The sequence below is a fragment of the Lissotriton helveticus genome, chromosome 11 (assembly GCF_964261635.1).
Source record: "Lissotriton helveticus chromosome 11, aLisHel1.1, whole genome shotgun sequence".
NCBI classification, from domain to species: domain Eukaryota; kingdom Metazoa; phylum Chordata; class Amphibia; order Caudata; family Salamandridae; genus Lissotriton; species Lissotriton helveticus.
Window position 1 is genome coordinate 1,026,356,493 of NC_136072.1, and position 16,178 is coordinate 1,026,372,670.

The 16,178-nt window shown below is 50.2% G+C and overlaps 1 protein-coding gene across 4 annotated transcripts in view; it reads left to right on the forward strand.

Moving 5' to 3' along the window:
- HECTD4 (HECT domain E3 ubiquitin protein ligase 4) overlaps nt 1-16,178 on the forward strand; it is a 2,216,728-nt gene that overhangs the window by 875,726 nt on the left and 1,324,824 nt on the right. For 3 of the 4 annotated variants that reach the window (XM_078667422.1, XM_078667425.1, XM_078667424.1), the window contains exon 38: nt 6,975-7,056. In XM_078667422.1, the coding sequence (XP_078523548.1) occupies nt 6,975-7,056 (82 nt within the window). The remainder of the gene's footprint in view (nt 1-6,974; nt 7,057-16,178) is intronic. The other variant, XM_078667423.1, reaches the window with a different exon arrangement.

Sequence of the window (16,178 nt, forward strand, 5' to 3'; positions counted from 1 at the left end):
GGGCTGGATACCACTGACTCGCTGGGTAGAGCGATGGCAACGACGGTGGCGGTCAGAGGCCACGCCTGGCTGAGGTCCGCCAACTTCTCGGCAGATGTCCAGAACACGCTTATGGACATGCCGTTCGATGGCCGTCGCCTCTTTGGCGACAAGGCAGACCATGCGCTTGAGCGTTTTAAGGACTCCAGGGCTACGGCCAAGTCCTTAGGCCTCTCGGGCCAGCGCCAGCAATCGGCTGCCTATCACTCCTTTCGTGGCCACGGAAGGGGTGCGCCCACACGTGCCGCCAGCCACGCACCGCAGGGCCATACCCAACGCGGTGGCGGCCGTGGGAACCGCCGTCCAGGTGGTCGGGGGCAGCGGCGAGGTCAGTCCACACCTTCCCCCGCAGCATCCGCCTCAAAACCCTCCTAGTCCGTGCTTTCAGGCCCATGTGACGCCAGTGGGAGGCAGGGTTCGCCATCACCACCTCCACTGGCGCACTGTCACGTCGGACAGGTGGGTGCTGCAAATCGTCCGAAGGGGCTACTCCCTCCCCTTCGAGGCGACTCCTCCAGCCATGCCACCGCAGAACCACCGTGTATCGGGGGATCACTTGCGACTTCTGCAGGAGGAAGTTACGGCCCTCTTGGCCAAGGGGGCCATCGAGCGCGTTCCTGGGCCAGAAGTAGGGTGTGGTTGCTACTCCCACTACTTTCTGGTACCCAAGAAGGGCAAAGGGGGCCTACGCCCTATCTTGGACCTACGGGACGTCAACGGCTTCCTCCGGAAGAAGTTCAAGATGCTGACATTGGCTCAGGTCCTGGCTGCCCTGGACCCAGGAGACTGGATGGTAGTGTTGGACTTGCAGGACGCTTACTTTCATATCCCCGTCCTGCCTGCCCACCGGCGCTACCTGCGGTTCATGGTGGGCCACGAGCACTTTTAGTTTACCGTGCTCCCCTTCGGCCTTACCAGCGCCCCACGGGTGTTCACGAAGGTGATGGCGGTGGTCGCAGCTCATCTGCGCAGGTTAGGGGTTTCAGTCTTCCCCTACCTCGACGACTGGTTGTTGAAGGCGGGCTCGCCCCAGACAGTCGTCAGCCACCTCCAGACGACGGCAGACCTCCTGCACCAGCTGGGGTTCTCCATCAATGTGCCGAAGTCACACCTGTGTCCCTCTCAGAAGCTCCTCTTCATCGGAGCGGTTCTGGACTCGGCGCGGTTTCGGGTTTATCCACCCGAACAGCGGGTCCGGGATATTCAGGCTCTGATTCCCATCTTTCAGCCGTTATCCCGGGTTTCGGTCAGGTTGACGCTGCGGCTTCTGGGGCTGATGGCCTCCTGCATCCTACTGGTGCATCATGCCAGGTGGCGGATGCGGGCTCTGCAGTGGGACCTGAAGTTTCAGTGGGCCCAGCATCAGGGCAACCTGTCCGACCACGTCCTGATCTCGGAGGGCACTGCGAGACAGCTGCAGTGGTGGCTTACGGACCGCGATTGGGTCAGCGGCAGATCCCTCTCCCTTCCCCAACCGGAGCACGTAGTTGTGACGGACGCGTCCCTCCAGGGCTGGGGAGGCCACTTGGGAGAGGCGGAGATCAGAGGCCTCTGGTCTCCGGCGGAGACCCGGCTCCATATCAACCTGTTGGAGCTCAGGGCGATTCGTCTGGCACTGAAGGCATTCCTCCCCTCTGTCCGGGGGAGTGTAGTGCAGGTGTTCACGGACAACACCACCGCCATGTGGTGCTGCAACAAACAAGGCGGGGTGGGGTCGTGGATCCTTTGTCAAGAGGCTCTTCGCCTTTGGCAATGGCTGGAACGCCAGGGCGTGACCCTGGTGGCTCAACACCTGGCAGGTTCTCTGAACGCCAGGGCGGACGAGCTCAGCCGTCGGTGCATGATGGATCACGAATGGCGTCTGAGCTCGGACGTGGCGCAAGGCCTCTTTAAGCGATGGGGAGAGCCTTGGTTAGATCTATTCGCCACCGAAGAGAACGCGCAATGTCATCAGTTCTGCGCGTTGGAATTTCCAAGGCGGCACTCGCTCGGCGACGCTTTTCATCGCGAGTGGAGTTGCGGTCTGTTGTACGCCTTTCCGCCTATACCACTTCTGCCCAGAGTGCTGAAGAAGATCAAGCGCGACCGGGCCCAAGTCATCCTTGTGGCTCCGGACTGGGCTCAAAGGTACTGGTATCCAGAGCTACTCAGTCTGTCAGTCGATCCCCCGGTTCGTCTGCCTCTTCAGGAGGACCTTCTGTCGCAGCAGCAGGGGACGGTCCTCCACCCGAACCTGTCCAGTCTCCACCTCCATGCTTGGAGATTGAGCGGCGACAGTTGAGGCCATTTGACTTGCCTCCTGAAGTCTGTAATGTCATCTGGCAGCCAGGCGTCCCTCCACAAAGTCGGTATACGCCTGCAGGTGGAACAGATTTGTGGCATGGTGCACAGCAAAGGCTGTGGATCCTCTTTCTGCCCCTCTTTCGGAGGTTCTTCTCTTCCTTCTTTCCTTTGCCCAGCAGGGCTCTGCTCTGGGCACTATCAAGGGCTACCTTTCTGCCCTTTCAGCCTTTTTCAGGCTACCTGATCAGCCTTCTTTGTTCAAGTCCCCTATTGTAAACAGATTTCTTAAGGGCATCACTCGCACGTTTCCTCCTGTTCCGTTTGTGATGCCTCAGTGGGACTTGAACCTGGTTTTAACATTCCTGATGTGCGCTCCCTTTGAGCCACTTCACAACTGTCCTCTTCGCCTTCTGACCTTGAAGACTGCTTTCCTGGTTGCCATCACCTCTGCCAGGAGAGTGAGTGAGCTCCAGGCTCTTTCTTGTACTCCACCTTTCCTTTCTGTCCATCCGGACAAAGTGGTGCTTCGTACCAAACCTTCTTTCCTGCCCAAGGTTGTCACGGCCTTTCACATCGGGCAGTCTATCACCTTGCCAACCTTCTTCCCGCCACCGCATCCCTCTAAAGAGGAAGAGCGGCTCCACCGTCTGGACCCAAAACGTGCGCTCTCATTCTACTTGGATCGCACACGCCAGTTCCGGGTGGATGACCAACTCTTTGTTGGTTACGTGGCGCTAAGAAGGGGAAAGCGGTGCACAAGAGGACCATCTCCCGGTGGATCATCCTGTGTATCCAGGCATGCTACTCCTTGGCTAGGAAGGAGCCCCCGGTTGGACTGCGGGCTCATTCTACCCGAGCGACGGCGACTACCACTGTCCTGGGCAGGGGTGTGCCCTTACAAGACATCTGTCAGGCAGCTACGTGGGCATCGCTGCACACGTTTGCAAGACACTACTGTCTGGACAGCCAAGTCCGGAGGGATGGCTTCTTTGGCCGTTCCGTCCTCCAGGACTTTCTGGTGTGATTATTGGTTCGCAGACCCACCACCGGGGTTGGTATTGCTGGGGTATCTATTCTAAGGTAAGGAATCTAATACTAAAGTGTCTCTTTCAGATGCACAAGTTACTACTTGTGTAACGATATATCTGTAAGAGACATTAGTTAGTATTAGATTCCTTACCGACCCACCCATCCTCCCCGTTCTGCGAACCAATATCTAGGGTTAGGGTTGTCCCCTTTCAGGGCCCTAGTTTCAATGGCACCAGTGTTGGTTTTTAACATGGCTCTGCGTTTCTGGCGCGGAAAAGCTGTGTCTAAGAACTGACGTCAGCACGTGGAGGCGGCGTCTAAGTACTCCGACGACGTCATCACGGCGCCGACGACGGACGCGGAGCCGCAGACGACGCCTACCGATGCGCAAGGGTACTGCTACGCAAAAATTTCCGGATCCAGTCTGACGCCTGGGGATATTCTAAGGTAAGGAATCTAATACTAACTAATGTCTCTTACAGATATATCGTTACACAAGTAGTAACTTGTGCAATGTGTCAAGTGGAGTGTGTTGGAATGTAAATCCTGGACTTCATTGCAAGTTGCTCACTATGCATGTCAGGGACTGTATTACACTGCCCATTCTCATTGTATCCTCGTCTCTTCTAAAAAGAGGACTGCCAGTTATTATTTGAGAATGGATTATGAGAGAATATACAATGTATCAGAACATTGGAGCATGTATGGGTGTGGCCAGAAGTGAGGATGATCGCCTCCGGTTTTAACAAATCATTCAATCTTTATAGTCATGCTTTAGCTATCACAGAATTTGAATAACAACAATATTAAAGGCACAAAACAGAATAAAATGTACCGTTTCATAGTCAGCAAAAATGTTAATAAGAGCTAAAACTCTTTTAACACTATAATATTTTCTATTACAATGTAAAATGTAAGCAGTTAAAATGATGAAGATGACCAAGTCTCTGAAAATGTACCCCTCGTGAGAAAGCAAATTTCAGTGTGCAAACACTAATAATATCCTTTCAACAATTCATTTAGGTGTGCTCAACATTATACCTCTATAAAACAAAATGCAAAAGGGAAAGATAAATCAGTGTAATTTAGGGAGAAAGACGAAACAACTCCTTGAAAGGTATACCGTCTACAGTCAGAAGCACCAAATAATTCATCCCCAGTGAATCTGGTTGAATCTTCTAATACCTCTTATTGCTTGTTAAACTTTCAGAGATTGATATTCAGCTCCCTTGCTGCCTGCTGGTCCATGAAGATGGAGCTCAGCTCCTCCTCACACAGAAATTTGAGTTTGTCTGAGAACCAAAACGAGATCTCATGTCCCACTTTTAATTGTTCCTTCGTAATGGCTTGGAAATCTCTCCTTTTGTTATGCATTGTTCAGCTCTGGGACCAAACAAACCTTTTTTTATGTCAACCCTCCAAGTATGTAAGGTGCTTGATGAACACCTCTGGCTGTTGTAGGGCCTCGCAACTACACCAGTACAGTTTTAGCCAAATGTGTCTTCTTTTAGGACCTCTCATTGGTAGTATAATACATTATCGACTTCTAACCCTGTGACAGCAAAAAAGTCCATCACTCCTGTTTCCAGTACCTCTACAATGACTTATCTAATATCTTCTTTCTCAGACAGCTGGAGAAGACACAGGATTCTCAGATGAGAAACCATACCCATAATGTCAAGCATATCCGCCTCACATTCCAGTTAAACCGAGGCACTAATAGAGTATCTATTAAAATATCTTTGATGTATCTTGACATGCACCTGGCTCTCGATACATGCTGATGAAAATCCCCCAACTTCACCTGCTGGTGTGGTGTCACCCTTCGCAGAGTGGAAAACTCTTTTGTCCACATTACTTTTGTTCTTTACCTTCGGTGGTAAATGCCCCACCCTTCACAATGAGATCCAACAATCATTGCTCACTACCGCTCAAGGCCTATGCTAAGATGTGCTTTTGCTCTCTGGGCCATCTGGTAGCGGCTATGGAAAAAATAGGTCACCTTTGCTTGAGTGGTCCTATCTGTCCCCTACCTGGACCTCCCACCACTTTTCACCCTGGATCACTTCCTTGCCACGCTTTGTCTGTGTCATCAGGCACAGTCGATGGTGTTCCATAGGCCCTTCTTGTTAGAACTATCACCTTCTAATGCCTGAAGCTGGCAGTCATTCTTTGAATTAGAACTAGTGCATGGCTCTTCTTTCCTCCATGTATATATGGCTTTGACACAGCCTTGTAGTTCACCGGCAGAGGAGCCAGGCTACATCTGCGCCAACTATTACTTCATTTTATACTGTTTTCTCCAATTTCTCGCAGAATTCAATGAACCTTACTGATATTAACGTACTTTAAATACTACATTTTTCCTTATAAAAAGGTACAGATCAAATGTTATTCTCAGATGGTCTAGTCCTACCAAAGGAATTCCACATTACATAAGTTCTTAACCTGTGGCTCTGGGACCACTGAGGGTTCACAAAACTGACTAGGAATACGAGACTGGTTAGAAAATGTTATAATTTCAACAGATTAATAGAGTGTATATAAATAAAGAAGCAAAACGAAAAATATAAAATTTTAAAACATTCTGTAAATGTAAGGAATTTGAAATTGGAGGCTAACCAGTTGGTATCCTCAGATTGATTCATGTTAGTAGCGCAAATGCATCAAGCAGAATATAGTATGGAAGATGTGTGGCCTCAACTGAAATTAAAATAGCTTCAACCTTCCCATTGAAATATAAAAAAATGTTTTTTTAAAGTATTTGTCATTAGTGTATTTGCTTGAATCCTCGTTTCCGTAATTTAGTGTGTTGTTTTGCTGTTCAAATCATTTAACTTGCTTAGACTGGTGTCCCAGGATTCCAATATTGACTCACTAGGGGGGTCCCCCAATTCCAGGAATGATGATAGTGGAGTTACAATGAAGTCAAATGATGTAAATCACTGCCATATTAGAATTACTGTTAGGCCTGTAAATTGCTTGGGGCAAAGAAACGAATGGCAAATTTATGGAACATTTTGAGGCAATGGGAAACTTTGAGTATCCGGTATTTAATGGAAATAGTGCTTCATTTTGAATGTGAAATAGCATAGATTTGTGTGGCTTTGAAAGTAAATGGAATTTAGTAGAGAAGAGAAAAACGGTTGGTTGCAGGTAATTTTAAGGTTGGTGGAGATTTAGATTGGTGGATCTGAGGAATATCAGCAGGGCCTTTGAACATCTTAAATTTTCCTTTAAGTCTTCTAAACAAACCCATTGTATGATTAGAAGGGAAAAAGCATTACTACCTTTCTTCAAAATAAATAAAAAGCTTCCACCAAGGAAGTGAGATAGCGAGGTTAATGTGATCTAAAAGGAGAGGGTAACCAAGCAAAGAAAGTAGTGTTTGGTAGGATAGAAAAGACTACAGTTGAGATTGTCTGGGAAAAGAAGGGGGCATTTCTATTCCTATATGCCCAAAACTTGTTATTAACCATCTGACCTCTGCTTCCCTTATGTAAATGTTGGAGTCAGTGAAACACAGCTGTATTTTATTTCAATTGTGTGTGTTCTCTAAAGAGAGCTGCTGAAATTAATAGCTACGATAACAGTTTTAATTCCATTTTCCTTCATATTTTCAGTAGCACAGAAGGACGACCTTTCCGCTTGGGTACTGGTGCCAATATGGAGAAAGTGGTGAAGATGGACCGAGACATGACCAAGGTAAGGAGGTATAAAGCACACCAATGTATTATATATGTTTAGGAGGCTGGCTTAGTATGTGGTGCTCACTTACGTAAGTGTAGCACTCTGGGCTAATCCAGACAACTCTTATGGTGATTTTAGTCGTCTTAGACAACTTAAGATAGCTCTCTAGCTCCTTTACCGCGCTGCAAATTTCGCCGCCGGGCGGGAGTTCTGAAGAGTGGGCAGGGTCGCCACGGCCATAGGCCAAAGCGCACAGCGAAGGGGCTAAGTGGTACCTGTGGAGTGCAGCCTTCAGGCTTAGTCCAGAAGGAGTGTAAAGAAGTTTGTTATACCAGTACTTAATTTTATGGTATAGGTTAGGTGAAAAAAAAACACACAGTGTAGTTATAAAAATATGTATTATAAACACGCACTAACAATATCTACTAACCGGAGATATCCGATAGAGACTACTGGCCGCAGATTCCTTAACGTAGAATTATCCCCAGGCGCGAGACTGGATCCGGAATTATTTTTTACTCCAGTATTGAAATTTCATAGATTCACATGCCTGAATCATTCCCAGTCGTCGAGACGGGAGTCTCCGGTATATAAAAAAGCAGTGCTTAGTAGTAAAGCAAACTGAAAAGAGGCCTAGGCCCATTTCCCTTTTGCAACCCATAGCCTTTGTTATGTAAAAAAGGCCCAAACTTTTCCCTGAACCAATCAGAGCTCCTCACCCTCTAGAACCCTCCTGAGAGAACCTTCTGCCCCTCAGATTTTTCTACCGCACGTTGTGCTAGGGAGTCTCCTTTGAGCTCTGCTCAAAATCTTTACTTTTACTTAGATTTGAGGTTTTTCATCTACCATGTCTGAGAAGGAGAAGAAAGGATTATTTAGGGCTTGTTCCACTTGCTCTAAAAAGAGGCTTTATACAATGACCCTCACAAGGACTGCATCTACTGCCTCCATCCAGACCATAAGGCAGCAGATTGTAAGGTATGTCGTACCTTTTCTAATAAAACCTTGAGAGATCATGAGGGAAGGCTGCTGATCTGGCTTCAGAAGGTTAAAGCCAGAAAGGAGATCCTCTCAAGTGAGAGTGAAGAGGAATCTGTGGCGTCTAAGAGATCTCAGAAGAGAAGTAGATCTCCTCAGACACATTCCTCAGGAGAAAGACCTGAGAAGGCCCCAAAAAAGACCACTCCAGGGTCTTCAGGGCGCAGTCCCTCAAAATCCCCTTCAGTTACAGACTAAGGGGAAGAAGGGTGCTGCTGGTGAGGTGAAATTAGTGAAATCCGCTTCAGATCCACCACAATCACCTCAGAAAATCAAGATTACCTTCAAACGGTCTTCGTCTACGCCTTCTGAGGAGAAATGTAATGTTTCAGCACCGTCGACGGGACTGTCGACGAAAAAAGGATCATCGACGACGACAAAAACCCCTCCGTCGTCGACGAAGAAAGATGGTGTTAAAGCTGGTGAGAAAACGGCGTTGACGATTTCCCCGTCGACGGCGATATCGTCGACGAGGACAGTGTCGACGACGGCAGTGTCGACGGTGATTACACCAGAAAAAAGGTTGATGCCTTGGAAAAAACCTATAACGCCAGAGGTTACATCTCCGAGCAAGGTCTCTCCATTGCTGCCATCTCACCTGCTGGAAGAGGAAGATAAGGAAGAGGAAGATGAGGAGTATGGAATTGCAAGTAGCCCTTCGCAATTGCAGGTCAAGTACCAGGAGGAGGATTCTGAGGAAGAATATGGGGGTTATCAGGAACAACCCCAGGAACAGCACCAATATCGCCAACAGCAACGCGAGGAGATGACAAGTGTGCCATCCTCATTGTTGAGGGACCTCCAGGACATGTTAGAGGATTATAGGAAGAGATACCCAGCGACTCCAGTCGCTCAACAGGCCCCAGAGGTTATTCCACGTCCACGGTCGGTGCCAGGGTACCGGTTCGTAGGAGAGATTTTGCCGGAGCCTACTGCTAGGTCTCCACTGCCGACGTCACATCACGATACCTCAGATGACGATCATGAGGATGGGGAAATTGCGGACACAAGTGCTTAATGGCATGACTATATCACCCCCTCACCTTCAACTCCTATGCCGAGACCAGTAGATTCTCCACCGGAGGACATTGGTGGATTTCATAATTTGATGGAAAGAGCCACTAAGAGATTTGCACTGACCATGACAGAAGAGAAGACGGAATGTTTTTTATACGACTTCAAGGACTCGTATCGGAGATCTGTGCGATCCCTGCCTATAGTGTCTCATATTTGGAAGGTAGAATTAAAGCTCATGGAGACACCAGCTACGGTAACGTTGGTTCTGGCCAGACTAGATAAAAGGTATAAGGCACCTATGGATGCTCCAGCTTGCCTTTTGGGTCATCCCAAACCGGATTCTGTTATTACTCAGGCGGCATAACAGAAATCCAGGAACCCATCTGCTCCGATTGCAACTCCTCCGGACAAAGAGGGCAGAAGGTTGGATAATGCGGGAAAAAGGTTTCCCTTAATGTCGGCTCTGCTAGTGAGAGCAGCTAATGCCCTCGCTATCTTGGGAAGGTACGACAGGCAGATGTGGTGTGACCTGTCTGCATACATTAACCAGGTGCCGGAACCAGAGAAGCAGGAGGCGAAGAAGATTCTCATGGAAGGAGAGAAGACTTCAGCCGAAGTCATAGACTGCGCTATGGGTATAGCGACCATGGCATTTAGATCCTTGGGAGGAGCGGCGGTCCTGCGCAGGCAAGGATGGCTGCGAGCAACAGCGTTTAGGCCGGAGGTGCAAAACAAGATTTTAGACCTCCCTTTCAATGGAGAAGAGTTATTTGGGAAGCATGTTGATGATACTCTGCAGAGTATCAAGAAGGATACGGATAAGGCAAAGGCTCTGGGGACACTGCAATACAGAAAAAACCCTTTTCGTGGCTCCAGGGGTAGAGGGCAGTCCTCGTATAGAGGAGGATACCAACAGGGGAGATATTCTTCTTATCCGTCCTCATCGCAGCCTTACCGTCAACAGTACAGCCAGCGTCAATCAGGAGGATATACAAAATCAACTCCAAGCGGACGGGGTGGCCGAGGAAAGGACAACACCCGTCGACAATGACAACCTCCATCTTCCGGCTCTGTCAGATGCTCCCCTGGGTGGAAAGATTGCTCACTATCTTCACAATTGGCAGAAAATAACAACGGATCAATGGGTCCTCAAAATAATTCAATTTGGTCAAACCCTAGAATTTCTTCAAACGCCCCCTTGTACGCCACCGATGCACCAGAGAGCCAACCATCTGCATCAACTCCGGCAGGAGATTCGGACAATGCTCCGAAAGGGAGCAATAGAACCGGTACCGAAAGCCCAGGAAAACAAGGGGTTTTACTTCCGTTTTTTTCTTGTCAAGAAAAACAAGCTCCAGTGGCGCCCCATTCTGGGTCTCAGATCCTTAAACACCTATCTCAAGAAACAATCTTTCAGGATGGTGTCGCTGCAAGACATCCTTCCATTATTAAACCCAGGAGATCATATGACCACATTGGACCTACAAGACGTGTATTTCCACGTCCCGATCCATCCTGCTCACAGACAGTACCTTCGGTTCTTAGTAGCCGGAAGAAATTACCAATTCAGGGTACTGCCATTCGGCTTGAAGTCAGTGCCGAGAGTTTTCACGAAATGCCTGGCTCCAGTGGCAGCTATGGTTAGGAAGCAAAAACATCAAATATTTCCTTACCTCGACGACTGGTTAGTCAAAGAACCATCAAAGGTACAGGCCAGAGCGTCAACACAGGCCTGCATAGACTTATTCGCCAATCTAGGATTGACTCTCCACGAGGGAAAGTCAAACCTCCACCCAGCAAAAGTGATCACATTTCTGGGGGCAATATTGGACACGGAATGCAACAAATCGTTTCCCTCCGAAGAAAGGCAATTGAGGATTGTGTCCCTCTTCCAAGACTTTGTAAAAAGAAAGTCTCTTTCAGTCCGCAGGTACAAATCCTTGCTGGGCACGATGTCATCTTGTATTCCCCTGGTACCTTGCTGCAGGCTAAGGATGAGACCATGGCAAGAGCAGATCGATCTCTAATGGCGTCAAGCGGAGCGATCCTTCGAAGATACATTATGGGTGACACCAGTGATGGTACAGGCAGCAAAGTGGTGGACACAAAAAGGAAATGTGTCTCAAGGACTGACGTTTCTGGCAAAAGCGGCTCCTCTAGTGGTAACGACGGATGCGTCCTTAGAAGGATGGGGAGCTTTCCTTCAGGACCTTCAAGGGTGCACGAGCAGCAATTACACATAAATCTGCTGGAGCTCAGAGCGATCCGCTTGGCATTGCTGGCTTTTCTACCAAGGATAAGAGGTTCGCCGGTGTTGGTAAGAACAGACAACACTACGGCGATGCATTATGTGAACAAGCAAGGGGGAACGAGATCTCTCTCCCTGTCTCAAGAACCCCAGGAGATATGGGAATGGGCTCTTCAGCAAAGGATATCATTGGCAGCAGAACACCTCCCGGGGGATCAAAACGTCAAGGCGGATACTCTCAGCAGGCTCAAATCGTCCTGCCACGAATGGGAGCTAGACCAGGGGATCCTGGGCAGAGTCTTTCATAGATGGGGAACACCGATAGTGGACCTCTTCGCTACAAGGGAAAACAGAAAATGCCAGTACTTCGCAAGCTGGCTTCCCCAGAAGGGATCTTGGGGGAATGCGTTTTCCATGGCATGGTCTGGCATCTTTGCCTACGGTTTTCCTCTTATTCCTCTTCTCCCCCGCGTACTGGTGAAGATCAAGAAAGAGCCGTGCAGACTGATCCTGGTAGCCCTGTGGTGGCCCAGACAACACTGGTTCACGGAACTGCTGCTGCTGCTGTCTGAGGACCGTCCAATTCGGTTGCGTCCAATTCCATCGCTTCTGACAAAGTCCAAGGGGCAGGTGCTCCATCCGGATCCGAAATCCTTGCGATTAGCAGCCTTTCTCCTGAACACTGTGAGTTTAGCCATCTGAACATCTCACACGAATGTAGATAGATCCTGTCCAAGGCCAGAGCGGAGAGTACCAACAAAACCTACAGGATGAAATGGAAGAGGTTTTGTCTGTGGTGTAAGAGGCATAACGTTCACCTTCTTACTGCTGCACCTCATGAAATTATACCTTACATTCTGCTATTGGCAAAGTCAGGATTAGCACACGCTTCCATCAAGGTGCATTTGGCTGCGTTATCCCGCTACAGGAGGTCATCGTCAGGCCCATCCTTATGGTCATCAAGGATTATCAAGCAATTTATGAAGGGGATATTCAGGGTCTTTCCTCCAGTAAAGCCTCCACCACCACTATGGAATCTGAATATTGTACTGTCTCAATTGATGAAACCACCGTTTGAACCGATACATAGGGCAGATCTGAAGTTCTTGTCCTGGAAGGTGGCTCTTCTCATTGCATTGACTTCAGCGAGAAGAGTAGGTGAACTACAAGCGCTCACGATTCAGGAGCCTTTCTTACAGTTTCAGGAGGATTGAATGATTCTCAGGACAAACCCAAAGTTCATTCCGAAGGTGCCAACTGATTTTCATTTGAACGAACCCTTGGTGTTGAAAAGTTTCTTTCCTCATCCGTCAACAGCAGCGGAACGAGTATTGCATTCACTGGACGTTCAGAGATGTATGAAATTGTACTTGAAAGAAACTAAGGCGTTTCGCAAGTCTTCTCAGTTATTCGTCGCTTTCAGCACACCCAGGAAAGGTTTCCAGCTGTCAAAGAGGGGAATTGCCAGATCGATTTCCAGTGCGATTGTCTACTGTCATCAAGCTGCTGGAAAGCCTTTGAATGCACAAGTTCGTGCCCATTCCACGAGGGCGGTGGCCACATCCACTGCACTGTTTGGACGAGTGCCAATCCAGGATATCTGCAGAGCAGCGACCTGGGCATCTACGCACACCTTCACCAGGCACTACTGCTTGGAGGCAGCCGCAGAATCGGATGTGGCGGTGGGAGAGGCGGTACTGTAAAATATCATCCAGTAACGGTGAGCCTTTTTTACATCCCTCCATCCGTAATTTCTCTTGTTTGCAAAGTCACATTTTCTATGCGTATATACATATGAGGTTATGCTTCATTTTCAAATTGTATTGCATGATTATGAAATTTATCTGAGATGTGCTTTGTTTTTCACTGCTCGCTATTCTGATTCAGGCATGTGAATCTATGAAAGTTCCAATACTGGAGTAAGAAAACAAGTTACTTACCTGTAACTTTAGTTCTCCAGTATTGGAAGCTTTCATAGATTCACATGTACCCACCCTCCTCCCCTGAGAGGCTCACCTCGGATTTAGCACAAGGAGTGTGTTATATGCACAAGAGCGCGAAAATCTGAGGGGCAGAAGGTTCTCTCAGGAGGGTTCTAGAGGGTGAGGAGCTCTGATTGGTTCAGGGAAAAGTTTGGGCCTTTTTTACATAACAAAGGATATGGGTTGCAAAAGGGAAATAGGCCTAAGCCTCTTTTCAGTTTGCTTTACTACTAAGCACTGCTTTTTTATATACCGGAGACTCCCGTCTCGACGACGGGGAATGATTCAGGCATGTGAATCTATGAAAGCTTCCATTACTGGAGAACTAAAGTTACAGGTAAGTAACTTGTTTTCTTTTTTGCCACAGCATCCCTGCGTGCCGGGGGGACGGCATCACGCGACTCCGCCAAGGGGTTGTCCGCGTACCTGACGTCAGCGAGGTCACATAAGTCCCACCCCGCCGCACCTACGTCACTCTTTTCCTTTTCCGCGTGCAACGCGGATCCGGTTCGTGCTCTGGGCCTGTTTAGGCCTTTCCCTTTCGCTATTGCGTGTGTTTATGGGAACAGTGTACGGATGCCTTCGGGCTTTAAGACGTGCTCTTCTTGTGTACGCCTGATGTCGGCAACGGACACTCACCTCATTTGCATGTGGGGCTTGGGGGAACATCACGACTCCACTGATTGCGAGGCGTGCCAGCAGTTGAAGCCAAAGTCGCGGTGGGAGCGCCGGAAGAAACTTCTCTCGGCTCGCATGTACAGATCGGCTTCGTCACCTCGATCGGCTTCTGTGGAAGGTTTACATAGCCGTCGTCCTCATCCCTCTCCTAAGCCGCAAGAGCGTTGCTCACCTGTCAGTATGTATCGTAGTTTGTCCCCAAGGGCTGGTTTCCGGCCTGTTGGGGCGTGGGCTCTCCGCAGGTGATGCAGCCCCATGTATTGTCCCCCTATCCACCGTTTCCCAGTGAGGAGGCATTGAGAGCTCAGATGGAGACATATGCAGCGGTTTTGCATGCCTCGCTGGCTTCTCCTCCTCCTTCCCCTCCCGGGACGTCGGCGGATCCCTTGCGGTGTGTGGGGCCCTCCGCGGCGTTGCCGTGGCTCCGGCCCGGCGGCGTCTGGCACGGTTACAGTCTTGGAGGATGTGGTGCCGTTTAGGTGCGGCCCTTCGGGGGTCCCTCCTTTGGACCACGGCGCTCCTGCTTCACCGCAAACTCCTGCAGGAGTCCCTGTGGTGTCGCAGGAGGTCGCCAGGGCGCGGGTCGTATCACTGAGCCCCTTTTGACCCTATTGACAGGCAGCGATCTTGTCTGAGGCAGAGGTGACGCCGCTACGGTGCCAGCAGCTGCTTGCCCTGGCGGTGCCACATGGGTCGGCAAACCCCCCGTCTCATCATGGGTCGAGGCTGGCGGGGGACCCGTCGTCCCTCCCCGGGCCCATCTCGTCCCTCCACGCAGGTGGCTGCCTCATCGGAGGTCGAGTCTGCCTCGGCGGCGCCACAGGGGTCGGCGAGCCCGTCTCGTCCCCTCATGGGTCAAGGCTGGCGGGGGGACTCTTTGTCACTCCCCGGGTCCCTCTTGTCCCTCCACGCAGGCGACTGCCTCGTCGGAGGTTGAGTCTGCGCCGTTTAGCCACCTCTGCTCCGGCCCAGCCCCGGTCTCCTGTGTCATGTGGTGTGGAGGAGGCCTGTCCGGCACCTCCTTTGGCACTGGACGACGGTGACGTCCTGCCTCAGGTTGCGGACTCTACGGCACCGGACAGGCGTCTGGTCGTGGGCTCTTCTTCGGACGCCTCCTCTTCCCCGGAGGTTGGGCGCCTGCTGGTGTCGTCCTCGCCAGAGACAGGCCGCTGCATTGTGGCGTTTTCCCCAACGTCATCAAAGGACGGCTCCTCGCCGTTGCCGCGGCCATGGTTTTCGCTGGAGGAGCCACAGGTCCCCCACTCCTCGACCCCTCTTCCTCCTTTCCTTCCCCACTCCGATTGGCTTAGGGGATGGCCGCCTTAGCTTGCAGCCGTCGCCTACGGAGGAGCTGCTTTTCCCACCGCGGGGCCCTACGGAGGTGGGTGTCGCCTTTGCTCGTGCTGTTTCCATAGCTGTGGGTATTTTGCGCATGGGTGATCCACGGGGAAATGGGCAGCCGGATCATCTTTTCGAAGTTCTCCACCAGGGCTCTGGTGGGAGGGTGTTGTTGCTTCCATTTGAGTCATCGCTCCATTCTTCTCTGATGGGGTCTTGGTCGTGCCATGGCTTCTTTGGTTGCCCTTCGCCGCCATGCTTGGCTTCGGGACAGTGTGTTCCGGGAAAATGTTCAGGAACGGCTGGTAGATCTTCTCTCGATGGCACTCTTTTGTTCCATGCCCCGGCAGACTCGGCCATCCAGAGGTTCTTGGCGGGGCTTCGGCCTCCTCCTCCTCCTCCTCCTCCTCCTCCTCCTTCTTCTACCCCTCAGTGACCTGTGAATTGATCTGGTTTTTGGGTGCTGTTCTTTCGTTGGGGCGGGTCGCCCCAGTTGTGTACTCTGTGTGCTTCATGTGCATTTGAGTCCTCTTTGTTGGGACTCTGGTTCTGTTGACTGATGGCCGGCCTTTCTTGACTGTGTTTTTGCCTTGGGTTATCTACACCAGGTTGGCCCTGAGTATAGGCCGTCTGTTTTTTCTCTTTGGTGGGATGGGTGTCTGCTAAGGGCTGTGCTCTGTTCTTTCTTCTTTTCCCTGCCTTTGGGTACTGCAGTGTTGACACTGCTCCTTATGGTGGTGTTCGTCACCATTTCTTTTTTTTTGCCAATTTATCTGCTCTTCGCACACTGTTCCCATACTCCCAGTTTTGTCTGATGGCTCTGCGTTGTGGCGGAG